Raw genomic sequence first — 26,890 nt, forward strand, 5'->3', positions numbered from 1 at the left:
AGGCATGATTATAAGACATGTTGCTAGCTCCCAACTAATGTTACAGTTTACCGTTATTTAGACACAATGGTACTGTTCTGAAAAGATGGAAACGCTCATGCACTTACAGAGATACAGAAACATCCCAGGACATCCTTTTACTTTTATCTTTGCTTAAGATCAGCCCTAACATGTTATGGAGTGCCATGGGGAAACAGTCTTGAGGTGCACCCAGTCATTAAATGGTTTGTTGATTTTCCTGTGAGAGGATTAGTGTCCAAGATTTATGCTAAACTGATGCAAGTATCCATAGGAGAACTCCCAATAGTAAAGAAATGGGAGCGAGAGCTGAGCCCTGAGGGGAACACAATTAATTGGGAGACAGTTTGGGACACTTTCCACTGTTCCAAGAACCCAAATCACCAGTATATCCACTTCAACATATGTCATAGGACATATTGGACTCCTCAGAAGAGATACGTCTCTAAAGTCATTCCCACTCCCTATTGTACGTTCTGTCAACCTGAACAAACAGACTTTCCTGCATATGATCTGGGAGTGTGAACAGGTGCATGTGTTCTGGAATAAAACAACATCAATAATATCTGATGTGATAGGATGTTGAATTCCTACTGACCCGATTGTTTTGTTACTTAATGATGACTCTAAATTTCACCTGCTTGGGAGACAGAGGAAAATTTGGCTAGCCGGCTCAACTGCAACCAAGAAAATGATAGCTCAAAGCTGACTCCTCCCCCCACTCACATCTGACATTACCTGTCACACATTGTGGAATTTGTTTTGTATGTCTGAATGATATAAATGGTGCTAATAAAAAAAATTATCACAAAAAACGAGATACAGAAAGCTTTCTCTCTTACCCATGATGTTTAGGATGTTGTCAGCTATCTCAGTAGGAGTGACTGTGCCCTGCCTGGTGTCAGTTTGCAGTATCTTAAGCATGGACTCCAGTTTGTTCAGAGTGCTGTTCTGACACTCCTCACAGATAAACTCTCGACTCACCGCCTGGAAAACACAAAACTCATAATTTGTTTTGCTTCTTTGACTATCTCCTTCATTTTAGCTTTATTCTTTGTTTTCAATTAAACTTCTTTCTTATGATATTCTGCCCTCTTTCCATTGCTTCCCACCTCGCCCCCCTTCCATCCTGCTCACCGTGCACTGAGCCAAAGCAGCGGAGGTCTGCTGGATGTCGTTAACAGTGGTCAGGTCTAGAGCGGTCAACGCTCTGGTGATGTTGCTGCGGATTCTGACTCTGTGACCACGCTCATTTGGCGCCAACTCCCTGCTCTGCTCATACTGGAAGAAGGTAAATACAGGTATAAGTATGCTTCATGTATTGTCAACTGATGAATAATTTGATAGATAAATGCATTAGAGTAATTGATGTGGGTGGCTAGGCCTCTCCTACCTCATTCAGGACTGTAATAAGAGCCAATGATAACTCTCGCACTCTCTGGGAGTCTCCCTGTTCCAACAACTTTTTCAGTTTGCTGTCTGTCAGCTCAGACAGCCAATGGGGAAGGTTGTTGTAAGCAGGGGGCGGATCTGGCAGCACAACTTTGATGGTCCTGGACACATGCACAAAATAGAAAGTTATAATTATAGTGTTTTTACTTTGCTATATTCGTGTGGACTTGGATGTGTTTCTCCAGTACTGATGGTTTAATAAATCGTGCTAGTCAACCTAGGGCTAACAAATTCACTTACAATAATAGTATGGGATTAAAAAAAATAAATTCTGGCATACATGTACAGTAAAATTAAATAGATCAACATCCAACTTTGGAGAGAAACATATTTTCCTAGCTGCTAGAGCCCATAATAGTAGCGACTGATCAAAGAGATGCTAAATTAACAGTTCAACACACTACAGTATTAGTTGAAATGTCCTACTGTAAGGCACCAAGTCACCACAGAGCTAAACTTTATTAAGCTTTGTGGTGAAATTCATTGGCTTTTCTACTTCGACAGGAAGGCAAGTATCCAACAACAGAACAAAAACCTTGGAGATGGCGGAGATTCATTGTACCGCTCGGAAAAACTTTAGTAATACACAGGCTTCGCTACGGTAGCTTGGGATGTTTGTAGATAAAGGACTGAATCTTAATTGGTCTCACTGCTGCTTTACTGAACCAAACAGCTGAGTAAAATGTAGTACTTGTTGAGTGCAATGATGGCAGCTCCCTGGTGGTCCTCCACTGTGATTAATACAACTACAAGGTGGCCGGCTGAGCTGAAGCCTGGGGGCAGGAAGGCCGAGTGCTCCGGGCTGCTGCCTTTGTACACACAGAAGTCCTCACAGTAGTCATCTCTGCAGCGTGTCACCAGTAAGCTGTAGAGCAAAGGAGTCTCTGAGACCCCTAGATCACTGTAACCTGGAGGCAAGGAAGTGAGAAAGACGACAAACAACATGATCAGTAATGGGCTAAATAGACAGGACAGAAACAAATTTAATAATAATAATAAATAAAAAACAAAACAAAGGGAAAGGATGAGAGTAAAGCAAGCATGTTGTGATTCAGGTGTGTGAGAGCAAGGCCACACGTTCAGCTTCCTACCTGAGCAGTTGAAGTGCACTCGGTCCAACAGTGTGCGTATCCTCCACCTTTCACTGTCTCTGTCCCTGTACTCCACCCCTGTTTCCCCTCCCCCTCTTAGGTGACACTCCCCGCCATCGGGGGGCATGTTGTGGTGCAGAGTGATGGAGGCGGCGCCGTCGCCATCCAGACTGCCGTCGGTCACGTGCAGGGTGAAGTTGTAGGAGTCTTTGTTGCGCAGGACGCCCTTTCGCAGCACCAAATTCATGCCGTGACTTCCTGTGGTGGTGGAGGATGAATCTAGGACCAGAGTCTTGTTCTGCAGCGTCATGGCACTCCAGCGCTGGGAGGCAGAGTGAGAGAGAGAGTTTACTAAAAGCAAGCTACATTTGGTGATAATATAAAATTATTATTATTTTTTTTTTTTAAGGTTTGCCTTAATGTGTTTGATTCAACGCAACACTTAGAAACAGTAGTGACTGGCAGTGCCAATTAAATACATGAATGATTAATCAGAAACCAGGCTAAATAACTGTCCTGGCTTAAGGCTTTTACAGTAGCATGTTTTTTTTCTGGGTCCAGGCCCAGTGACTCAACAAATGTTTTGTCTTTCAAAATGTTTCCCTGTGTTAGTAAGTACCAAACATATTGGCTCTGGCTCCAGTTGTACAATGATCTCATTCTCTCACCCACACACAACACACATCCTATGGAAAGTCTGAATAAAAGAGAGAGGTGGAGCAGCTATTGCTTCTGCGGTGCAGTGACCTCATTTTGCTGTGACACCGAGAGTTCAATTTGAAATGAGTGCTTGTGCCTTTCTGTGTGTGTGTGTGTGTGTGTGTGTGTGTGTTTACCCCACGGTGAAATCCCTGGCAGTTGGTGCAGGTTCCTTTGAGGTAGACATACGAGTTATGGCTGACCTCGTAGATGGACTGAGCCTTACAGGACACACACTCCAGAGACACCATGGGAATATGGCCACTCTGGACGAGCACCTGTGATACACACACACACGCACACGCACACAGTCAGATTTAACAATTCAGGCAGTATATAGGGTGCAGTCACTATGATAAGATTGAACACATTTATCATCAACATTTCCTATATTCTACTATCTTTTATTGTTTAATCTTATGTTGTATTTTATCCCATCAAATAAAAACTGGCAGCAGCTTATCCTGTTGTTGAGCTGAACAAGAGAGAGAGATACCAAAGCTTTTCTTATAGGAGGATATAGAGAACACTGACAACTTGAGATTTGGGAGAAAATGGTGTATTCATTCAAGAGACTGGTTATTGTGATTCTCCAGATTAATCTTGTGACCCATTGTAGGGATCCTAATCCCCAGGTTGGGAACCACTGACTTGAAGGATGCATGTATTCATGTGTGTAGGAGAATGTGTGCACTTACAGTCTGTATGGTGGACTCTGGCGCCATGCCATCTTTGCTGATGGTCAGTCTGAAAGTGTATTCGACTCCCGCCTCCAGCTCGGAGCCGGAGATTCCCAGCACCGGATCGCTGGTGCCCAGGCCGAAGTTCAGACTGGAGCAGTGCTCTGCACCCTGCAAGCAGAAAATGAGAGGGACAAATTGGCCCAAGTTGCATTGCATTTCTCTCTTACTTTACTTTACTGGATTGGGTTACCTAAGAAATCAATAAGAACAGTACAGTTATTCCAAAGGACCTAACACTACAGAAGAGGTCAACACACCCCACTACTCATGAATTGACTCATAGAATTGATTTAAAAAAACAAAATGAGTCTAGTCCAATCCAACTAGGGGAAGGAACAATCACTCTAAGGCAGGGCTTTAAAGTCTTGTTTATAAAGCCCTACATAGCCTAGAACCTTCATATGTGATTATGTGATACATTTGATTTCATTTTCATTTGAACAGCAAACTATGTAAAGACCTATGTTTTAATCTTTTATTTGGGATAATCCTACTTCCTCACTTTGGAGTTTTTAAGTGAGTAAATAAAATATATTCAATAAACAATCACTCTGTTTCTTCACCATAATCACATTGTTACTGATTTCCATTCTTATCTCCATCCAATCTTGTTTGTAAAGATCTTATTGAAATGATGGTGATCAACTAAAAACTCTCACATGTTGTGATAGTTTGTCTACTTCGGAGAAAAGCAAAAAATGCAACATTGTGTAAAAGTGAATGAGTTGATTTCTCTTTTAAAACTCTATCTTCTCTGACGGTCCTTTTACCCAAGGTCAGGAGAGTGTACAACAGTTGATCAACTGAGTTTCTGTCGAATCCTTTTCTCCATCTTTTGTGTCGAGTGCAAAACTGTTTCACGCTTTGTGGTCGGACTGAATGTCCTTCTTTTTCTTTATCAGTAGTGGTACACAGCTGTGAGTGTGTGTAGTATGTGTGCATGTTCTTTATGTCTGTACTGTAATTTTCAGGGTGGGGAGCAAAGCACCAGCTGTGGAATGCTGAATTTATCTCTAAACAATTACATAACCCTTTAAATGCCTGTCTGCTTGGATTTACACACAAACAGACATGCACATGCACAAACTCCTGCAGGACACACCCGTCCTATTGGGTCTTATATTGTGGTCTTCTGCTGCACAGGCAGAATGTGTTGTCATCCAGCCAAGGACGCGGTGAGCGTGAAAAACACTCAATGAATTACACAAGCATGCACGCACGCACGCGTGCATGCTTGTGTAATACAAGCATACATTTAGATATCAACATGTGCCTCAAATATCTATCTAAAAATGGCTTTTCGTTAACCTTGTCATAATTTAAATCAGTACTTCACTGTTGCTGGAAGAATAGTTGTAAATCAATAAAAATATTGTTAATGTTGTAAATATATTCAAGGGAAAACACTGCCAAGTGATAATATAGGGATTAGTGATGAAAAAGTAATGACTATAGTTATGACTATCGGAACATCTTTGTTTTTTAGAGAATCAACAATAACATGATCTGCCTCAATATACACACTAGCAGTAAACCTCTTAAAAATAACAAAACAATCCACATTCATGGTGAGGGCTTGAATGTATATTTGTGGACATTATAGTGTCATGTAAATGGAAACATGGAAAATGTGGAAGTGTGAGCCACAGAAATTTCACCAGAAAATGCTCATCCAACTCGTCTTAAGTTCTAATGTGTGAACGCCACTTTTGTTTAATGGCTTCCCTTACCTTCGAAGTGCTTTGACATTCCCAGTGGTAGTGGAGTAGTGACTGGCTGTCTGGGTCCATGTTGGGATCGTAGGACTGCACTGCACTGAGCTTAAGGTCCTGTGTCCTCGACCACACCCTGTAGGTTCCCCCTTCTATGATGGGCATCAGTCTGACAAGAAAAAAAGGGGTTCAAATGAAAATCAAAAAATCTAACGTGGTAACCCCAGCAAGTTATCAAGTTATTGGTCTACAGATCAACACAGTTAAGATGAAATTACACTTCTGTGGAGATTCCCTTAAACTTCTTTGTGAACCTACGCAGAGAAGGGTGCACACCTCCTGATTGGAAAATGTTCTCTATTTTGTCTTGCCTATCTTGTCATTGTCCAGTCCATTTACACATTATAAATCCAAATTCTTTCAAGTTTGTTTTAATGTATGTAGGGATTTGGATGTACCCCACAGGGAGAGAGAGTCAAAACTGAGTTTCTCCACTGACCTGGTAGCCATGACACTGAGCTGCAGACAGGCGGCCTTCCTTAGCGGCACGCCTTCATAGGACATAGAAAACACCAAGGTATAGTTCCCTGATGCCAGAGCCATCTTTGGCAACGACAGCTGCAGCCGCCGCACATCCACCTCCATTGGCAGCCGAATTACCGGGACAAGCAAAGACTGCGAGGGCTGAGTCACCACCCCAGAGGGAATACTGTGGTCTTTGTCGTTATCACAGGAGGGTGTTGAGAGTATTTGCCAGAGGTACTGAGCTCCGTAGCGTAGGCAGCCTTTCAGGTCCACACTGGCCTCCACCAAAGTGGGCTGGTAGCGCCAGATGGCCAGACGGGGGGCTTGAACCACCTGCACTTCTGGCTCCTCACACTCTAATACACTGATGTTTACCTCCACCTGGGCCAACACCCAGCTCACCAGGTTACTGCAGTTCACCTGGCAGGGAGAAAAACATGGTGAAAAGATGTCAAGCTTTCACATACAGCATCATATTAACAGATCAACAAATAAATAATGGATCGATAAGAGTACATAGAGTACATGGAATAATGTAGTTCTAAGAAACATACTTGGACCAGGTAGTGTCCCGGGTGTCTGTACTCATAACCCGCAGTTGTGGTGTTTGTGTGAACTGAAGTAGAGCCGTCGCCAAAGTCCCACAAGCACTCCACAGGATTAGATCTGGGTATGACATTGGCTATCAGGGTCACCGTCTTATTGATGAAAGTGTCCAGAGGCGATGCATACAGGACAGCCGCTGTCAGCAGGTTCTGCACCAGGATGTGCTTCGTGACGTTCTGAGCATGCAGGGCGTTGATGGCCTTCAGGTAGATGGTCAATAAACCTGGTTCTTCTGGCGTGTAAAATACCTGGGGTTGTGCGATTCATTGAGACACATCACTATTTAACATCTGTTTGCTATATTGTGATATTTAATTATTATTATTAATATTCATAGTTAAGTGATCTGACCTCTTTGCCCAAATGCGACGTCTTATGGAGGTGGTGCAGATCAAAAGTCCACAGGAAATGAACAGGTTTGCCAGTCAGGATGTTGGCCACAAACAATCTCTTTACACCTACAGGGATTGCTGCACAGCTTCCCAGGATGGAAAGTCCACGTACGGGCTCCATCACCTCCACCTGGAGGTGCCGCCTCTTGGAACTCACCTGGATTGTCATATTGCAACAAAATGTGTGCACCGCATTAGTTTGATTACATCATGCTGGCTTTGACATCAGAGTTAATGCCCAAAAGAGAAATGAGAATTCAATTCAAATTTTCTAATTATTTCCTAATTTCTACTTAAAACACTCTACACACCGACTTTAAGTGACAATTTGCTTAAAGGAAGCAGTGAGGTCAAGCATTTGACAGACGACTTGGATGACTAAAGGACGACAACAAACATATCAACAAGCTGCTCAATTAGATGCTACTTGTGTTTACACATGCTTTACTCGTGTCAAGGTCTCTATGAAAAGAGCAGTATGCAGAGAATTTAGGACACTTACAATGATGCCATAGGGTTAAGAATAGTGTCATTGGATTGTCATGTGTAAATGCACCCATATGTCAAGCAGTAATAACAAACTGTATGTGTCAACTTATGTGCAGACTGGCAAAGTAGAACATATAGATATACATAGAAAGTATTTTTTATAAAATCAAGCGGTCCATGTTATACATCTGAGATGTGACAACACTATTTGTACATTTGGAGAAAATGAATGATGCAAAGGAAGGATTTCATTTTATGTGATAGTACTGTTTGTGATGGTTGTTTTTTGTTTTTTTACCATGATCTTATATCTCTTATATATTATCTTAATGTATGCTTTCCATCTCTTTTGACTTTACCTGGTTGTGAGCAGTGAGGTTCACCATGTACGTATCCACCCTGCTGAACGTGTGGACGTAGGTTTGGTCGGGTTGAGGGAAAACAGTGGCATCTCCGCTGATGCTGAGGATGAGGCGAACGTCCGAGCCCGCTGCCATAGATATGGTGAACTCCACCTTCTCACCGACTGCTACAATGTTTTTACTTGCCCTCAGCTCCAACCCCTGAATCTTGTCCTGAACAAAGAACAATCTAGAAACCACTTGCCCGCTGACGTCATTGGTTGCATTCAGAGTAACGATGGCTGTTTTTGCCTCCTGGAAAATCACAGACGTTTTCCTTCCCGTTTCTGTTCTTCCATTCAACAGCCATGTCCACGTCACATTGGTTCCTGTCGGTGCTTTCCCCTCGAGCGAGACGGTGACACCTGTTGCTACGTAACTCTGCGTACTCTGCTCTGTCACATTGGTAGCATTGAATGTTAGCCCAGAAATGACTTCCTGGACACTGACAATCTTTGATTCAACCTCTGAGCTAACTTCATTGAATACCTCCACAGTAACTAGCTTTAGGCCAGGGGTGATGAAGGTGTGGGTCTTCCAGTGCTTGTTCCACTGCAAAGGGTCCCCATTCACAGACCAGCGGTACTGCAGGTCCGAGCCTTCAACACTCAGTACCGTCAGGTTAGTTGGAGCATTGACTGCAACTGGGTTGTCGCTGATCTGCAGGTGCACCCCTCCGGCTGGTTCCAGGAAGTGGATGGTTCTGTTGACGGACAGCTGGCCCAGGAGGTTGGCTGCCCGGAGAAAGATGTTACAAGGGCCTGGTGTGGAGAAATTCACCTCCACCGTTTTCCCGCTTATGTTGAAGCTTGAGCTGAGGGGGTCTAGCTCTCTGGTAAGGTTCCAAGTGAATGTCATGTTGGTTCCTTCCTTTAAACCTGCTTGAAGGTGGAGAACACGGTTTGTAGCAAAGCAGCAACTGTCCAATCCTGTGCCTCCACCTCCTCCGATCTCCTCCTCTGCTAAAATCTGCAGCCCCTCCAGCTCACGTTGGACATACAGGAAGATACTGGCTTGTGCTGTTCCTACGTCGCTCTCCGCTGTCACAATGATGTTAAAAGTGCCAACGGAGCGGAAGGTGTAGAACATGGTGTGGGTCCCTGGAATTGGGGTGCAGCGGTCACACAAGATCCAAGAGAAGCGCACGCCATCTCCCTCCTCCATTTGGGCCTCAAAGTGGACTGAGGCATTAAGAGGGACATTTACCAAACTGGCATTGACGGTCAGTCCGCGGACTGGTGCAAGCACAGCAACAGGTAAAGTAGTGTGATTCCTGCTAACTGTGTTGGCTGCTGTCAGCGTAATATTGTAGTTCCCAGAGGTGTTGTAGGTGTGGAGGATAGTCTGGCCTGTAAGCACATATCCATCTCCAAAGTTCCAGACGTAAGTGACATTGGAAGCCATGGAAGACGTTGTGAAAGTGTATGGTGCTCTAAGGGTCAGGTTATTGTACTTAGTGCCATTATGTTGAATAACAATTGGACCTACAGGCATCAAAACCTCAATCACAACACTGCAGTTACTGGTGGAGATGTTATTGAAGACAATGACTGTCACATTGTAATGACCTGGGTTTTTATACGTTGTCACAACATTCTTATTATTACTGATGAGCACAAGGTGTTCCTCTCTACCAAAGTCCCACTGATAACTGTAGTTAAATTCTGGCTCCGCTCTGGCCTGGAAACTGATCTCTTCCCCAGCAGCGTAGTGGTATTTCTCAAGGGTGAGGCTGATGTTGGTTAATGCTGGCTGCACACACACCCAGTTGAAGAAGTTGGCCTTGTTAACCCCACTGGAGAGAAGCAGAGAGAGGTGGTAGTTCCCACTTGTCAAGTAGGTGTGCGAGACTCTGGGGTTGCCGTGGTGTGTCTCGTTTGGGCTTCCGTCCCCAAAGCTCCATTTATAAATATGAGCCGATGCGTTACCGGACACCCCAGCCTGAAAGTTGATGGGGGTCCGCTCTTGGACACACCCGGACGGCTCCATCTTCACAACTTGGAAGACAAACACCTGCACTGGGAGGATTGTCCAGCCAGAGCTCACAGCGTTCGCGGCTGTCACATTCACTGTGTAGTTGCCTTCTTTGATATACCTGTGTGACACGTGAGGTTCAGATGCTGGGTAGATGGTCCCATCTCCCATGGAGAATGTCCATGTGATGTTATTACCTGATGCAAGCCGTGCCCATACTGTAGTAGGACTGTGAAGCTCTGTAGGTGAGGAGCTTTCAGCTGTTAAATTTTCAATCTCCTCATATACAAACATCTCGGAACAAGCCTTCATAGAACTGATGGTGTTGTTTACTGATACACAGGCATTAAAGACACCACTCTGTGCATAGGTGTGTGCCACGCGGCGACCTTGCAGCGGGGTAGAACTATCTCCAAAGTGCCAGTCATAGTGAATGCCATAGGGTGAGGGCAAAGGGTGAGCCTCAAAATCGGCTGATTTGCCAGTGAGGAGAAGTTGCGGCTCTGTTTGTATATCGACACGAGTGAGGATGCTGTAGACGCTCATGTTGATGCTCTGACTGATGTTCTCATAACGATTGGACACTGACACCAGTGCTGTGTATATTCCTGTACAGGAAGAAGAAGAAAAAGAAGACAGGGTGAGGAAGGAAAAGGAGGTGAAAATAGATTCATATCATTATCGACCAGCTTAGTACATTTTAATCTTCAAAAATTGAAACAAAGTCAAACTTCATTGGCTGCTGCTCCATTAGTCATGCTGCTGATAAGGAGATGGGCGAGGGCATACCTGGCTGAGAGTAAATATAGGTGACGTTGTTGCTTAGAAGGACCTGATTGGGGGAGTCTGGGCAGAGGAGGGAGGGGGCGTAAGGAGGCTTGTATTCAAATTCCTTATATCCGCCGTCACCAAAAGACCATCTGCAGCATAACAGGAAAATGAAAAACCATTAAATGAAGACCTGAAGAGAAATACATGAAACTTAAATGAATAAATGCACTGATAACCATTTCCACACACACACACACACACACACACACACACACACACACACACACACACACACACACACACACACACACACACACACACACACACACACACACACACACAAGCTGGAAAGTGGGAATCTTCTCTGACGAGGCAATAGAGGATTTTTGGACGAGGAGAAGTGGAAACTCAAAACTCAGGAAGCCTCTCTGGACCACAAATGGTGAGAGTGGAAAGAAACTAAGTGAAAGAGTGCACCATAGTTGTGAGGGTGGGAATGTGAAAGAGGGAGGGAGAGAAAAGAGTGAAAGAGAAAGAGTGGAAGAAAAAGGAGGGGGGAGTACAGGGGAAACAGCCGAGCACAAGGGAAAATTCTTGTCAGCAATCTGCTCTAACCACACAGTTGTAAATCCAAGGCTCTGCATGGTATGACTGCTGCAGTGCTATTATGGCGCAGAGAAAGGAGCAAAGAGAAAGACAGAGAGGAAGATAGAGGAGAAGAAAGGAGCAGACAAACACAAACAGACACTGTGTTTTCATTCAGCTGTAAAAATAAAGAGAATTTTTGTTTTAAAGTGCCCATATTATGCTCATTTTCAGATTCATAACTGTATTTAGAGGTTGTACCATAATAGGTTTATGTGGTTTCATTTTAAAAAAACACTATATTTTAGTTGTACTGCACATTGCTGCAGCTCCTCTTTTCACCCTGTGTGTTGAGCTCTCTGTTTTAGCTACAGAGAGAGGCATCTCACTTCTGTTCGATCTTTGTTGGGAGCCGCACATGCGCAGTACCTAGGTAAGGACTACTACCCAGTCAGAAGCAGAGTATGAGGGCGTGCCATGCTAGCAGCTAGGCAAGCATTATAACGTGTGTTACAAAGTGATGCACGTTTGTCACGGAAGTAGAGGCTGGACTACAATAGAGCTGTTTGGAGCAGTTTGTGAACAGTGTTTTCTCTGAAAGATGGTAAGTCCATTTGGGGTGGACCTTGGGCTTTTTCACTTTGTAAACCTATAACGTGAACAAAAATATATATAACACAATAAAGGAAAGGGAAAAAGGCAAAAAGCATAATATGGGCACTTTAAAACACACCACAGAAGATATCTATCTATCTACTGTATCTGTCTATCAGTCTATGATTCTGTCCATCTGTTCATACCGGAAGGTGGCGGCCACAGATAAGTCGAGGAGCACAGAGGTGGTCAGAGTCTGAGTGGAGCCCTGAGGGACCACATCTGGCACACCCTTTACTGTGAGGTTGGCCATGGGCTGCAGCCGGTCCACGGTCACATTGAAATGCTTTGTGAGGGTGTTGACATGGTTCATGGCTGTCACCTGGAAGAAATGCCACATGACCCAGTTAGACAGCCGGTAGTCTCGCTTTGCCAGACCTTCCTCCACAGTGCTGCGGAGGAGGGTCTGGCTAGTCCACATAGCATTCCGGGATGGGAGAAAAACGTGCTCTGGTTTATTGGCATTTCTTTAAACCAATCACAATCGTCTTGGGCGGTGCTAAGCTTAGCGCCGGACGGAGCCCCGGTGCCGCTGCAAAATAGCCTCGGGGAGGAACTTGTCTTGGTGGAACATGTGTACGTTCAAAGGTTGTTTTAGTCGTGCAACAGAAATCTCAGATTGGACAGATAGTCTAGCTAGCTGTCTGGATTTACCCTGCAGAGATCTGAGGAGCAGTTAACCATAGTCCTCAGAAATCCACTGGGGTTTAAAATTCCAACACAAAGAAAGCGGAAGGTAACGGACATCTAGCTGTAAAGAGTGACATCTGGCGGAATTTCCTGTGGCAACGGACCAATCCCGGAAGTGGAACATCGTGTATATAGACTAGACAGCCGGAAAGAAGTTGAAGTATTGTGTCACATTTACAGGATGTTAGCTTTAATTGTGAAACAACACTAAGAGGTGAAAACACATGATGTGACCTATCTAATAGAGCTGAAACTATTAGTCTATTAATGGATACGTCTATCAACAGAAAATGTCTCTGCAACTACTTTGATATTCAGTTAATCCTTTCAGTCATTTTTTTTTCATAAATGTCAATATATGCTAGTTGTGTCTCTATGAAAATAAGTTACTTCAGAAAGAATAAGCTGTTTGAATACGTTACCTTGGGCTTTGGGAAAAAGTAAAAAGGCATTTTTAAAGACCAACAATTATTCAAGGAAATAGTACACAATCGATAGTGGAAATAATTGTTAGTTGCAGACAGTCTCTAGGAACAAAAAAATCAAGTTCTATTTAAGTTCACATAATGTAATGTGAACAGAAACTCACTGTGAGCTTGTAGATGGCAGCGTGCTGGTAAATGACATTGAGGACAGTGTTGTAGTAAGTGAAGTACGGCTTGTCATCCACTGTCCATTTAAATGTGGGATTGGAGCCTTCGAGCACTGATGCTGTGTAGCTCTGAAACACACACAAACATATATGCATAAATATGAATGCATGGCATAAACTTATTTTTGACATGATAAAAAGACAGTACATTGCAGTGTGCATACAGCAATATCAAATATGAAGTTAATACAACTGACAGTGATGTAAAAACATAAGCACAAACACACACTGACCACGACTGACTCCATCAGCACCCTGTGTGCAGGGTGTGGCTGCACCATCAGTTCTCTGAGCGGCTCTTCCAGGTGGACGACCACAGACAGGCTGGCCTCCGTCACATTATTATGGGCCTCCAGCTCCACTTGCACTGGACTCCTCTGCTCCTCCGTCCCCAGGCTCAGATCCAGCACTGCATACAGGTTGGGCTCTGCGGCCTCGACCCCTGAGCTCGGCCCGGGCTGACAGAGTGCTGGGCTGGAAGAAAACTCCTTGGGACAGTCGGACTGGAAGGTCACGCTGCGATAACTGCCACGCCGAGAGGCCTTTGTCAGGTAGCGAGACTGGACGCGGAGCAGCATCTGGGTGTTGTTGGGCTTCAGGTAGACGGTGCCATTCTGGGGAGTGGGGTGGAGGATTGTCAAGCCCAGAGGAGGAACCACACGCAAGTCGCATGATGCAAAGGCTGGGTATGATGGCTCAGCTGAAGTCACCTGGAATTTATCAAATTAAATTGTGTCTCAATTATTTTGTTAATACAACCAATATGGGGCAAAAATGGGGTACAGACAACAAAATAATTATACAGCAAACACTTAATGGATGTTGATTTATTAGCCTGTGTTAACATTGAAAAAACATGCTAAATTATAAGTACATTTTTAAAGAAAAAAAGAGAGACATTAAATATATAAATATAAATATGTCAGATGCATGCTGGGATTTGACATACAGCTTTGATGTCTTACCAGCAGGCTGTAGAGTCCGGGCTGGGGTAGACCAGCAGACAGCTGTGCTCCCTGCAGCTGAGTCTCACTGTGTCCTACATACAGCACCCTGACGGGGCAAACTACTTCATCCAGCCAGCCTCCCTCACCATCCTCCACCAGCGCCTTCACGTCAAGCTCCGGGTCAGGCAGAGGGTCGGCGTCGAGGTCAGCCGAGGTGTCTGTTGACTGTCCGGTGTTGTTGATCCAGAACCACTCTGATTGGTTAAGGGCTAAGACAGATTGTCGCCACAGTGACTGTGGGGAAGATTGGCAGCGAAGAAGCGAGGCGGGGCCAGCGTCGTGCTGCAGGGCGATGACATCACCACGGGAAACCAGGAGGTCCTCCAGTTGATCTTTTACCTGGGAGAAACAGGGATCAGGAGGGTGAAAGTTATGCCTTGTACAGTACAACAGTTCCAATGCCGTAACTGCTTAACCAATCTGGCTCACATACACACACTCACATTAAAGCTGGCAGTCATCAAATATTTGTTCTGACATTACTGCATTTCAAAAGCAAAAACACTAAATACTCCACTTGGAGGCAAAAAGGCTGTGAATTTCCCCATTGTGTGTTTAAAAAAAAAAGTAAATCCTCTCACCAATATGTGTGCAGCTGGTCCTGCTGGTAGAGTGAAGACCACCTCATTCTGTAGGGTGTATCTGGGCCTCAGCGCCCCAGGGGGAAGGTGGTGAGCCTGGGTGCAGTTAGGACAGGAAGATGGCTGGCAGGGACTGGAGAGAGGCAGGCACCGGCGCTGGAAGGGACACCACTGCTCTAGTCGGGTGCAAGAGGGTGGATCACCGCTCCTGGTGTCATTGGGGACACAAACAGCCATCGGGGCACACGCTGGACCTCCACAACCTGAGACACAAGATGTATCTTTATGATGAAGTTGATACATAAAAAAAAATTCTCTCTTTCTTACTCTCTTTAACTGCATTATATCATACAAGCTGATCATAGGTTTTTCTAGGAACATAATTAGTGTACTTGGCCGATGTCCATCTCCATGTAGGGTAAAACTTGCTTTCGGTGTTATTAATAATCCAGTTGTATTATCTCATTATCTTCGCTGTCTCCTCCTCTGCGGCTGTATTCACAAATTCCAAATGAAAGTTTCACAGAAAACGTCTTGTCATGTCATAAACAAACTGCTCGCCTCTCTGCGGACTTCTGTTTCTCACATTTTTTATATGCGTTTGCTCACTGCTCCTCTGTCTATTGCACGTCTCTACTGCTTCGTCTCGGTGGAGAAGTCCAAAAAAACAAACACAGAAAGCATCTCAATGTTTTGTGCCTTGTGCCACACAGTGTTGCAGTTACGTGTCATGTGTCTGGACGAGGACAGGAAGCGTTCAGGAGGGAGGTGACCTTGATTGGTCGGTTATCCTATCCTGTTTTGGAATACTTCTGTCTCTATTCAAACTTTACTTTCATGTTGACCTACCTAACAACTTCAGACAAGGCTTGTCAGTGTGTCTTTGTGTGTGTGTGTGTGTGTGTGTGTGTGTGTGTGTGTGTGTGTGTGCGCACGTGGATGTGTTTGTGTAACTGAAGAGGGGTGGGCTCAGGTGACTTATGTTTTTTTTTAACACCTGCTGATATTCAACAGCAATGTGCGGATGGTTTTACATGCCAAGTCTGTGCACATGAGTGCGTTTCTGTGTTTGACTCACTGGGTAGCAGCAGGTGCAGGCCAGGATAATGACAGTGAGGTCTGTAGGTCTGGAATCGGACGTGGATTTGTAAAATGAGTTCCTGAGTGACAAACTCTAGGGAGGACAGACGACCTGCCTGAACAAAGCTCAGAGCTGGGAACAACAGCACCTGAGTGAAAAAAACGGGAAGAAATGAGAAAAAGAGACAGAATGTTTGATGAAAAGAAAGTTTGAGGACAACAGTACGATGACTGAATAAACAAGCTGAGATTCCTCCTCACCTCTATGCCACTGCTGGGAGGCTGTGGAGTAGAGAGCGGAGCGGGAGGGGTGAGGTGCAAAGTATTATGGGAGGGAAACACAGCCAGGCCCACTGTGTAAATCCCTGCATCTGGAACACGAACTGTGGAGGCAAAAAAAGAATGAAGCCAAGGTGACAAAAGAGGAGGGAGGATTGAGGGGTTTAGAAAGTGTAGAAAGAAAGTTGAGGCAATTTCTCTGCTCACACAAACACTATACACACACAACAACAATATCAAAGACTGGACCAAAGAAACACACACACACACACACACACACACACACACACACACACACACACACACACACACACACACACACACACACACACACACACACACACACTTAATTTCCCACTGTGACACATTGTTTAGAAGGCAGTTTTACACAATCCAGTTTAACTTCTACTCAAGCCACATCTGCATTAAGTGACATGTTACATTAAGAGACTGACACATACTGTACCCCTTGAAAAATAACTAATTAATAACTATCTATTCACTGACAATGCAATGGGTGCAATATAAATGTAACACTGCTGGTTTTTATTTCCTGCTTCGGTATGTGTTCACATTATGTTAAATGTCATGTTATTTTGTCTATATTGAGCAATACTTATTTGGAGGCAACAACGACTCACCAACTCTAACATTTGGATGTAGTAAACACTTCAAAATGGCAGCAATTTGGCTTCAGCAATCAGATGTTCCATTTTTAGTCCATAACAAATATAGATATCCAGCTGCCACATACAGAAGACTTTATGAAGCCTGTATATTTTCTACAGCTTTCAGGGTTTTAAGGCCTGTGGACATTTTAATCGATATAATGTTTTATTCTTTTACAAATGCCGTATATATTATATACAGATAGAAATGATGACAAATGGGAATACTTACATTACAAATATGTATGTCGGTAACAAAACTATTACATTTATCATGTAGAATTGTTTCCATTCATCCCTGACCACCTAGTCTGAAAACACTATTCCTTAGCAGAAACAAATACTTAACAGCAATACTGTATAAAGTATGGAGATGCTTTTCTGTAATATTCAGATGTAACCATACTGCTTAAATTGATGAAATGCTTATTACACAAGGAGCAATTTGTATCAATGCCAAGTGTCCTCAATTATAAATGGTGCTTCAGGGAGCTAATCTTGTAATCTTGTACTTGTGTGAAGGAGGCTGTTTGCCTTTTCTTTTTCTACGCTTCTTTGTGCCAACAAACTCAATTTACATAAAATTGGTAGTGTAGAAGGTTGAAATTCCTTCCTCTTCGCCGAAACCAGTAAGATGCAGAGGGTTTTGGGGAAATTGTATTTGCATTGAAATCTGAGCCTCAGTTTTAATTTCCTTCCTCTGATTACGGGTTTCTAGGCATTTGAATCCCCTATATTGCTGTGTATCAGTGTGTCTGTGTGAACGTATGTAGCCTACCTTGGGGGCTGTACTGGCAGACATAGGCCCGCTTGGCGTTGCATGAGTGTGGTGAACTGGTCTGAGCACCCTGATCGAGGGACACGCACACGTTTCCACGGGAGATCGGGGAACGAGGTGGCAGGCCCTCCTCTCCCTCCTGTGCCTCTGAGCCGTTCACCCAGCGCAGCTTGCCTGGAAGGTCGACATCACTCAAGCCCAGCCACACACCTCGCTCCCTGGGACAGGAATAGACAGGTAACACACAGATTACCACAGCACCTGCCTGACATCTAGCTACGAGGCTGTTAACAGATGGATAATTGGCTCCATCACTTGAAAGGTACACAGAAAGACACAAATACAAACATTATCAAATCTTAGAAAAGAAAAACTCCACATAAAAAAGGAATTAAAAAAGGTACAGTTCCAAGACTGAATGATAAAAAATACACACAACACAAACCTCCATACAAAACATCCAGACTTGAATTGATGTGGATCTCAACAGGTGACATTGAAGTCTGTGAATTATGTATTAACTTGTCTGCAACGATTGCAGGGCAGAGAAAGCATGAAAATGGGCTCTGATTGAACCCCACCGGGATGTCAGAGACAGAATGTCAGATATTTTGTAAATCCCTGAGATTACAACAGATGAATAGGCCCAAAAAAGCAATTTTCTTCCCTGTCTTGTTTACTTTCTTTCTTTCTTTCTTTTTTGGTCAGACTTTTCTGTATTGGCTGACTACTCACATCTGTAAAAATGACATCTGAAGGAGTGGACAGGGGTTACAAAATACAAGCAAAGAAAGAGAACAGGAAAAAAGGGTCTTTGTGGTAAAAGCAAGACCTTAGAAAAAAAAAAAAGCGAGGGGATGAAAAGATGGGATAAGCTTCATCTGCAGCTGTTTTTTTCATCTCTCATCCACTTTGGTCTTTGAGGGAAGGGCTTCCACCTTCACATTAACACACACACACACACACACACACACACACACACACACACACACACACACACACACACACACACAACATGAACTGTGGACTTCTCGTCCCAGGGTGTTAAAGTTACAATGCAGCTATGCTTTTACAGATGTGTTTTTTGCGACCCTCTCCGACCTAAACACCACAACAAACCCAAAAACTTATCAACGAAGCCAAGCCAAATCCAGAGCAGTAAAGAAGCATTACTACAGTGTTTTTTGTGTAAAGAGACTCTAACCATGACTAAGCATGAGTTCACAATCTATTCACATCTGAATACACGCTATACTATGTGGGAAAAAAGAGCAATGTCAGTATTTTACACAGCCAGAGAACAATACAAATGAATGAATAGATGTAAAAAAAAAAAAACGACAAAAGGACAAAAAAACTGAGAAATGAAACAAAGCAGTAAGCTTCAAGGTAGTAGGAAGTTCATAAACAGTCAATGATAAAAAAATGAAAAGTACTACCTTGAAAACAGCCTTGAGTCGAAACAACAGGTGCACACACATAAAAAGTGTCACATTCAATCAAGAAAGCCTTCGCACAGACAGGAGGGGAGGAGCAGGAAAAACACACTTTTCATACCCCCATCCAAACCATGTACTTTGTGATTGTCAGTTCAACATCTGTTTTGAGTATTTGATGTCTGTCACAATGTTTATTTAGCCAAACAAGGATGACACACTGTGTTGCAGAGCTGGCAGGCTATCTGTTCAGTACCTGACAACATGCACTACAATTGCAACCAAAAAAAACATACAGAGAAAAACGTAGAGTCCCCATTTCTGCAGCCCATACAGATAGAAACACTCACTGTGTGACTTTGGGTGCCAGCAGGTTACGTAGCGTATCACTCCTGACTATTGCCAGATCCCCGCCCCGGTCTATACACTGCTGTCGAGCATCTGTCCAGCTCATCTCCCCTGGAACGATCTGGAAACAGTGTGAGGACTCGGCGTGGTACACCCCGTCCTTTGGGCAGTAAGGGGAGGCTGGCAGAGGACAGAAACATTCACATGATTTCTCAGATCTTTTGAAGTCACACTTGCAACATCATGGAAAGAACAATTATGTTATTACTAGAAAAGTGAACTTCAAAAGACAAAAAAAAAAATTGTTTTGAAAAGTCATGATAGGCGGCAAAACTGCTTTGTGCTGGCCGTTCCACTGATTTCCTATGGGGAGGGCGGTGGCGCCCAACTAGGCTCTGCGTTACCCCTGGCGTCGCGCACCGCTCGAATTTGCCGCTTCAACTTTGACCTAGTTGCTGCTGGCCTTTCGAAAGCACAACCAATGAGATAACAGCATACCGTTACCTAGCAACGGGAAATAGCTTTCTTGCCACCCTTGATGACAAATATCTGTGCTGCGCTTTGCTCTCTGTATCATAGCAAATCGCGTATCATGTGTAGGCGGCTCTAAGGTATAGAATTACTGTACAATGCATTCTGACAACACACTTCAGACAATACCATACAGATCATTACAACTCAAGGTGTTCACAAAGCCAGCACTGTTTGTATTTACACTGTTAGACTCTGTACTGCCACTTCAAAAGATATACCAACATTAAGGGACTTCTAATAATTGTAACAAAATGTAAAAAATGAAGAGAAAACATACTGGAAAAGGAGACTTAAAGAAGGAGTCAAAATACTGCATCCACATAAAGGATACATTAAGTTATTCATGTTTTATGAGTACTGAATGTTTATGTGACCTTTTCCTCTAGTGTGTCGGCACCTCCATTTCCATGAAACTATTAAAATGCATAATATTGATATGGGTGGTAGAACACACTGGCTGCTAGTGTAAGCAACAAAATGTGTATTGTGCGTGTCTACTTTTATTGTTTGTAGCTGTTTTGACAAATAAATGTTATTTTATTGTATTAATGATTATGGTAGCCTGACAAGCCCGACTCACATCAAGATGTTGGGTCTGGGAACTCACCATTGGCAGGGCTCAATCTGGGGGGCGGGATAAACAGTTGTCTTTCAAATCCCCTTTACACGCAATAGGATAGCGCTACAACCAACCAGAGCAACGAAGAAGGTAGCCGAGCTAGTTCATAGATTCAACTTTTGCCGTATCCGGTCTGCAAAACTCCGAATACATCTTCCTTTTTTAAGAATGACTTCAGTTTGTTCTTTTCTCAAAGAAAAGCTTAACTCCAAGTCTTCCAGAGTCGCGGCCAAAGCTGATTCGAAAGACCGCTTTTCGCCAACAGCAGCAGCCATGAGCCCGACCACCCGGCTAGAGATTGGTTTTCGCAAGCCAACGGAGAGTTGCTAGACGACCCTGGCTGCAAATTACATTTTCTGCAGCTAGGCGTCTAAATTTCTAGGCTAGGATTATGGACTAACTTTGGTTTGTCTGTAGGAGGAGCTTCCTGTTTTAAAAGGTAGAAGCTCTTCTAGGACAGTTCATTGTTGGAGTTGAAGTTGGTTTGGTACAGCTGCAGGACGCCAGCTGGAAGAAAACACAACTCCAAATGAATGCTAATGCTATGCTAATTACTAGTGTAACAACTACTATAACAAATCATTTATTACAGGTTTATAAAAAGCCAAATCCTGTATTTCTCTCTTCTTTTTGGAATATAATTTCATAATGGAATGTTGATTCATCACTGCCAACCAAGTGATAATTAGGAAGCAATTATTTGAGAAATCCCAAAGAAAAAATAATTAACTCACAATTTACTACCAACCCCAATGATGGATGTGACTGAGCGTTGTTAATAAGACATTTATCCTGTTAGTTTTCCAGATAAAACCCATGGAGAGCCATAGAGCTCCTGTTCAGATTTACAGTAGTAGAGATAGATAGATAGATAGATAGATTTTTATTGATCCCAAAAAATGGAAAAGAGAGCCTGTACTAATTGACTGTTGATTACTATGAGGAGTTTAGAGTCACACATCATTTCTGTGCTGAAAAGTTTATTGACTGTCGATCAGTGTCATTAGCTGCTTCGAGCTTGGGTGTTGGTAAATTTTACCTTTGGCAACTTGGAACCCATCCTTTGAAATCTTCCAGTCTACATCCACGCCAACAGCACCCCAGCTGACAAGCGTGAACTCCAGGCTCTTATTGGCCACAGCAAGAGGTGGACAACGCAGCTCCAGCTTGGGAGGAAGTGTCACGGTCACTTTCCCGCGTGCAGAGACCTGAGCACATGCAAACATGAAAAAAAATATTAAAATCACATTTCATTACATTGAAATAGTGTTAAAAAAAAAAAAAGTTGTTCTTTTTCAATATTATAAAGTGTAAAAATTAAACAATTGTTTCCTATTTTTTCTCTCTCACCTCCTTGTGTCCAGCCCAGGCCATCAAACTGACTGCATAATGTCCCGGAAGTCCGTATTTGTGAGTTGCTGTGGTGACCCCTGTTCCTGTAGTGTTGACCCGAGATGAAAGGTCCCCAAAGTCCCAGGACAGTGTCACCGGAGTGACAGAGGACGCGGTGGAGAAACTGATGCGGTCGTGGACACTTTGCAATGGGAGAGGTTTCAGTGAGACCGCAAAGTCCACCGCAAACACGTCATGAGCCAGAGTCCACCCACATTCCTGTGCATAGAGGAAACGTGTTGTGTATTTAAAAGTCAAATGAAAGTTTCCTGACTGTTAATTGTACAGATGTTTGTGGTTTTTCTATTCTTTTTATAGTTCTAGATAAAAACGTGGTATTAATTAACACTTATGAACTGCTCTGATTGAAAATTGAAAATAAACAAATCTTGATTTTTTTATTTGAGTTTTGGATAACTTCTCTTGAGTTGCTCTGTACAGCGGCCCTGCAGGAAACTGAATCTGAGAGGAAGTCATTCAAGCCACAGAGGGAAGTTGGTAGATTATAGGAAGGTTTAAAGGAAATCCTGAATGTTGTGTTTACAAAAGAAGAAACAAAGCAAGAGGTGGAAGCCACACAAAAGGAGCTCTTTGACATCTGAAGATCTAAAAGGTGCAATAATTACTCTCTGGATCCTTGTGTGCGGCATACCTTCATAACATGGGGGTTTGTACAGGCAGCAGAACACTGAGATTTGCTGATGGAGTTTGGCTCTGAGTTTGTGCTGCAGAGGCATTCGTGCCTCGCCCCCAAGCCACCGTAGCGGTGTGATGCAGCAAAACACACACTGTTACACTGTTCACGTGTGAAGTTTCCGGGCGTGGAGGAAGAGAAGATAACAAGCTCGCTCCGTCCCCCTCCTCCACTGCTGCTGTCCTCAAGACAAGCTGCATAGTTCAGGCCTGCAGAAGAAGGAAAGGTTTTCAGTCGACGCAGTACAAACATAATTTGTCTCATATCTAATTTATAACTTTAATCAGCATCAGACTGATTAAAGATTCTCTGTCCAAACCAGCAAAAAAATCAAAAGAGATCAACTCATGAGCAATTTATTTCTGTGATGTCTGTATTTGTCACCACAAGGATTGCATAAAACGGTGACATTAATTTTGGCCTGGAGTTTATTTTGGATTTGAGTTTCAAAATCCAAAAGCAACTGATGAAGTGGTTCACATTTGTTACGCATTTTCATGGATTTTGGAGTTTGCTAATCATGTCTTTCTTTCAGGATGTCTTTCTTTTCCAGAGTTCAGCTTGTTAGAGAGACTTAATTTTAGGTCCAGGCAGTCACTTAACACTTTTTATTATGGTATACATGAATCTGACAAGGCAGGATGGGTCCACTGGCAAACAGGGAAAGAAGATTAATAAGTTTTTTTATAGTGATTTGTAATTGTAGTGACATGTAACTGAATTAGCATCTATTTGTTTCATACCACAAGTGAGCAGGCTGACATTGAGCAGGGGTTGGTGGCGCAGCTCAGGAGGATGGTTGCAGAGCATGGTGTCCGGGCGTCGAACTCGCACCCCTCTCTCCTGGAGCCAGCTGACCAGTCGGAACAGCTTACAGTCACAATCAAAGGGATTACTGCTCAGGTCACTGAAGGAGAGCAGGACGGGGAGGAAGTGCATCAGTACCGGTAAAACATGACAACACTCACAGAGATTGGGGGTTCATAAAGCTGTACAGTACGTGCTGATGACACGTGAACCATTAAAGCTGAAATTCATTTCTGTCTGCATCATGTTAGTAAATGGTAGGGCTGTGTGATTAATCCAAGTATATTTTCAATCACGATTTTGGCTCCCAACGATTATGAAAACAAGATAATCGAGATAAACCGATTATTGTGCTGCATATCGTTTCACAATGATGTTCTGTTTTTGTCTTGTGTTATAAATCCAGCACACGCCCTTTCCTTCACAATGGTGTGCTTTTGCCCGCTTTTGCTGAGTTACTGACTGGAATATGTTGAACATACGTAGTTTACCAAAATATATATTTAGTAGTTTTCAGTAGGATGTGGAAGTGCACGAATGTTATTTGAATGCATTATTTTTATATTATTAATTTTAAGGTGTACATATTCAATATATCATATATTAACTATTTTATTTATTTAGCTCATTTTTTTTACAATTATAATTTTTTCCAAAGTCAATGTGTAATAGTGTTGAATACTGTAATCGTGATCTCAATACTGAAGAAAATATGATTTTTGCCATAATCGAGCAGCCCTAGCAAATGGTACTTCAAATGATGTTTGAACATGCTACAACAAAATGGCAGAACATTGTAAGTCTTCTGTGATTAGCTAATGAACCAAGCAGTTAACATTTTCAATAATTTGCTATTTGATATAACGTGCTGAAATTTCACAAAACAGTATGAGATGATCTCAATTTTGCAATATAAAAATGAACTTCACGTGGATTTAGGCTGGTCTTAACGTCAAGACATAACGTAACAACACTCAAAAAACACAAACAAAGTTACACATTTCAGCTTTTGCATTAAAATAAAACTCCAACAGAGCTAGGCTAGCTTTTCCCCCTTGCATACAGACTTTTTACTTGGCAGATATGTTGGCTCGTCATAGCAGAAATAGCACAGGTGTTGCTTATAACACTAAAGATGGCTTTACTACATTGACATGTGCTTGGGCACCTGTGCTTTTTCTGCTGTGACGTATCAGAGATTCTGCCATAGCAAAGCTGTGTTCATTAAAATAAACAGCTTTTCTATGGCAGACAAGATAAAGAAACTCAGTGAAAAGAAATATTGAGAGACAAGGGTAAATATATAAAGCAAAAGATGAAGGGAGGAAAAAAAGGCAGTACAGAAAAAACAATAAGATTATGTGACATTAATCTATTGAGCGTAATTGAGCGAAGCTAAACGGACTAGTCAATTACACTCTGCACAAGACGAAAACTTGGGTTTTATCTAAAGATCTGGTAAGGAATAATTAATACACAATACCTCCCACAGTTTAAAATAGAGCTTTATTCATCTTGTGGTTAGGCAAGGCAACTGCTTATTTAAGCATGTGTGATCAGATGTATGTGTTTGAACATATGCTTCTATACTTGTGTGTGTGTGTGTGTGTGTGTGTGTGTGTGTGTGTGTGTGTGTGTGTGTGTGTGTGTGTGTATAAATGTGGTCTAATTACATTTCATTTCTATATTTATTAGTGAGAAAAGGAGATACAGACAGAAAAACAATGAACTATGATTACTTACATTTGAGTTAAATTGCAAAGGTTGTCACATGTTCTTTCTTCTATGGTGGTGATTTGATTGTTACTCAAATCGCTAAATGGAAACAGAAGACACAGATCACGGTTGTCATTAAAACAAGTCTTTAGTCCCTTTTTGGACTGTACTTATGTGTGGCAATTACTATGATACGGTCATTTTGACAAAATCAATGTGGTATGTGAAGCCAATAATTGAGTCATTCTTTTACATTATTATCTGTTTGTAAACTGATGCAGTCACGCAAAATGACTAGATTTGTGTTGATCAAAGAAAAGGACATTTTCACATCCTCTTTTACACAAAAACGACTCATGTAACACAACACAAAACTGAGAAAAACTAAATCCCACACAACTGAAGTGCTGAGTAAGAGACACAGTATCATTCAGACTTTTGATGTTTCTTTCCGCTTTGTTTCTATGCTTCTCTCTTTCTTTATTCCTCTTCTCCCTTTTCCTTCTCCACTCATGATCTCCTTCTCCCTCCCTCTCTCCACTATCCAGTAGGCTACATAATGGGGCCGTTGTGTGGTGGTTTTGGAAGGAACTGATGGAAACCACCAGAGTCCTCTCTCAACACACACACACACACACACACACACACACACACACACACACACACACACACACACACACACACGTTTAAATGCCCATCCAATGGGTGGAAGAAATAAGGTAATGGATGGAGGAAGGGAGAGATGGAGCAAGGGGTGGAGGGAGGTAGTGAGAGCCTGGAGCAGTAAGCTGTAATTGAACTTAATCGTGCTGTGATTGGTGTGTGTGTGTGTGTGTGTGTGTGTGTGTGTGTATATGTGTGTGTGTGTGTGTGTGTGTGTGTGTGTGGATATGTGTGTGAATGCTCTTTGGTCCAACAAGCTTACTCCAGGGATTTCTGCCTACTTAAATCCAGACTAAACCAATCCTTTCTCCATACTGCTTTCTTTTTAATCTTCCTCAATCTCCACTTCTCTCGACCTTGGGTTTACCAGGTCCTCATCTTCTCTAGACTTTGTACTCACAGGATTGACAGCGGCCCACAGCAGAATACTACTCTGGGGACAACATTGATCCTGTTCCCCTGAAGATTCCTTAAAGATAGATACATATGTAGATAAATGCATAGTTAAATAGATCGACAAAGTTGCAGATGGATTGGGTGCAGGTGAAACTATATGAATACACAAACACATAATGCATACACATAGTGCATACTCACAGCTCTCTGAGGCCCGTGAGGCGATCTAGCAGGCTGGTATCAAGAGAGGAGATGTGGTTCTTGGAAAGATCTCTGCGGGAACAAACCAACATGCCCACATTTAAAATGCATAACAGGGCAAGATGATTGCAGGCACACACACTCACAAAGTATCAGATCAGACATACAAATAATTTACCATATAATGTCGTTGTGCAAGTGCTGGGAAATGACATGTAATGATAGCAAAGTAGAGAG

The 26,890-nt window shown here is 42.9% G+C and overlaps 1 protein-coding gene across 1 annotated transcript in view; it reads right to left on the minus strand.

The window, feature by feature from the left end:
• pkd1a (polycystic kidney disease 1a) overlaps positions 1 to 26,890 on the minus strand; it is a 57,135-nt gene that overhangs the window by 18,895 nt on the left and 11,350 nt on the right. The window contains exons 2-30 of the mRNA XM_078277728.1: positions 26,654 to 26,725; positions 26,457 to 26,525; positions 25,421 to 25,492; positions 23,614 to 23,777; positions 22,829 to 23,079; positions 22,135 to 22,395; positions 21,824 to 21,992; positions 19,634 to 19,811; positions 17,848 to 18,065; positions 16,384 to 16,505; positions 16,121 to 16,271; positions 15,043 to 15,305; positions 14,420 to 14,800; positions 13,688 to 14,164; positions 13,392 to 13,523; positions 12,259 to 12,434; positions 10,892 to 11,022; positions 8,087 to 10,710; positions 7,198 to 7,395; positions 6,795 to 7,094; positions 6,215 to 6,660; positions 5,734 to 5,884; positions 3,959 to 4,111; positions 3,398 to 3,538; positions 2,562 to 2,883; positions 2,162 to 2,378; positions 1,412 to 1,571; positions 1,156 to 1,299; positions 861 to 1,005 (exon numbers count right to left, since the gene is read on the minus strand). Coding sequence (XP_078133854.1) covers positions 861 to 1,005; positions 1,156 to 1,299; positions 1,412 to 1,571; positions 2,162 to 2,378; positions 2,562 to 2,883; positions 3,398 to 3,538; positions 3,959 to 4,111; positions 5,734 to 5,884; positions 6,215 to 6,660; positions 6,795 to 7,094; positions 7,198 to 7,395; positions 8,087 to 10,710; positions 10,892 to 11,022; positions 12,259 to 12,434; positions 13,392 to 13,523; positions 13,688 to 14,164; positions 14,420 to 14,800; positions 15,043 to 15,305; positions 16,121 to 16,271; positions 16,384 to 16,505; positions 17,848 to 18,065; positions 19,634 to 19,811; positions 21,824 to 21,992; positions 22,135 to 22,395; positions 22,829 to 23,079; positions 23,614 to 23,777; positions 25,421 to 25,492; positions 26,457 to 26,525; positions 26,654 to 26,725 — 8,288 coding nt within the window. The remainder of the gene's footprint in view (positions 1 to 860; positions 1,006 to 1,155; positions 1,300 to 1,411; positions 1,572 to 2,161; positions 2,379 to 2,561; positions 2,884 to 3,397; positions 3,539 to 3,958; positions 4,112 to 5,733; positions 5,885 to 6,214; positions 6,661 to 6,794; positions 7,095 to 7,197; positions 7,396 to 8,086; positions 10,711 to 10,891; positions 11,023 to 12,258; positions 12,435 to 13,391; positions 13,524 to 13,687; positions 14,165 to 14,419; positions 14,801 to 15,042; positions 15,306 to 16,120; positions 16,272 to 16,383; positions 16,506 to 17,847; positions 18,066 to 19,633; positions 19,812 to 21,823; positions 21,993 to 22,134; positions 22,396 to 22,828; positions 23,080 to 23,613; positions 23,778 to 25,420; positions 25,493 to 26,456; positions 26,526 to 26,653; positions 26,726 to 26,890) is intronic.

This window comes from Sander vitreus, chromosome 2, assembly GCF_031162955.1.
Source record: "Sander vitreus isolate 19-12246 chromosome 2, sanVit1, whole genome shotgun sequence".
Lineage (NCBI taxonomy): Eukaryota > Metazoa > Chordata > Actinopteri > Perciformes > Percidae > Sander > Sander vitreus.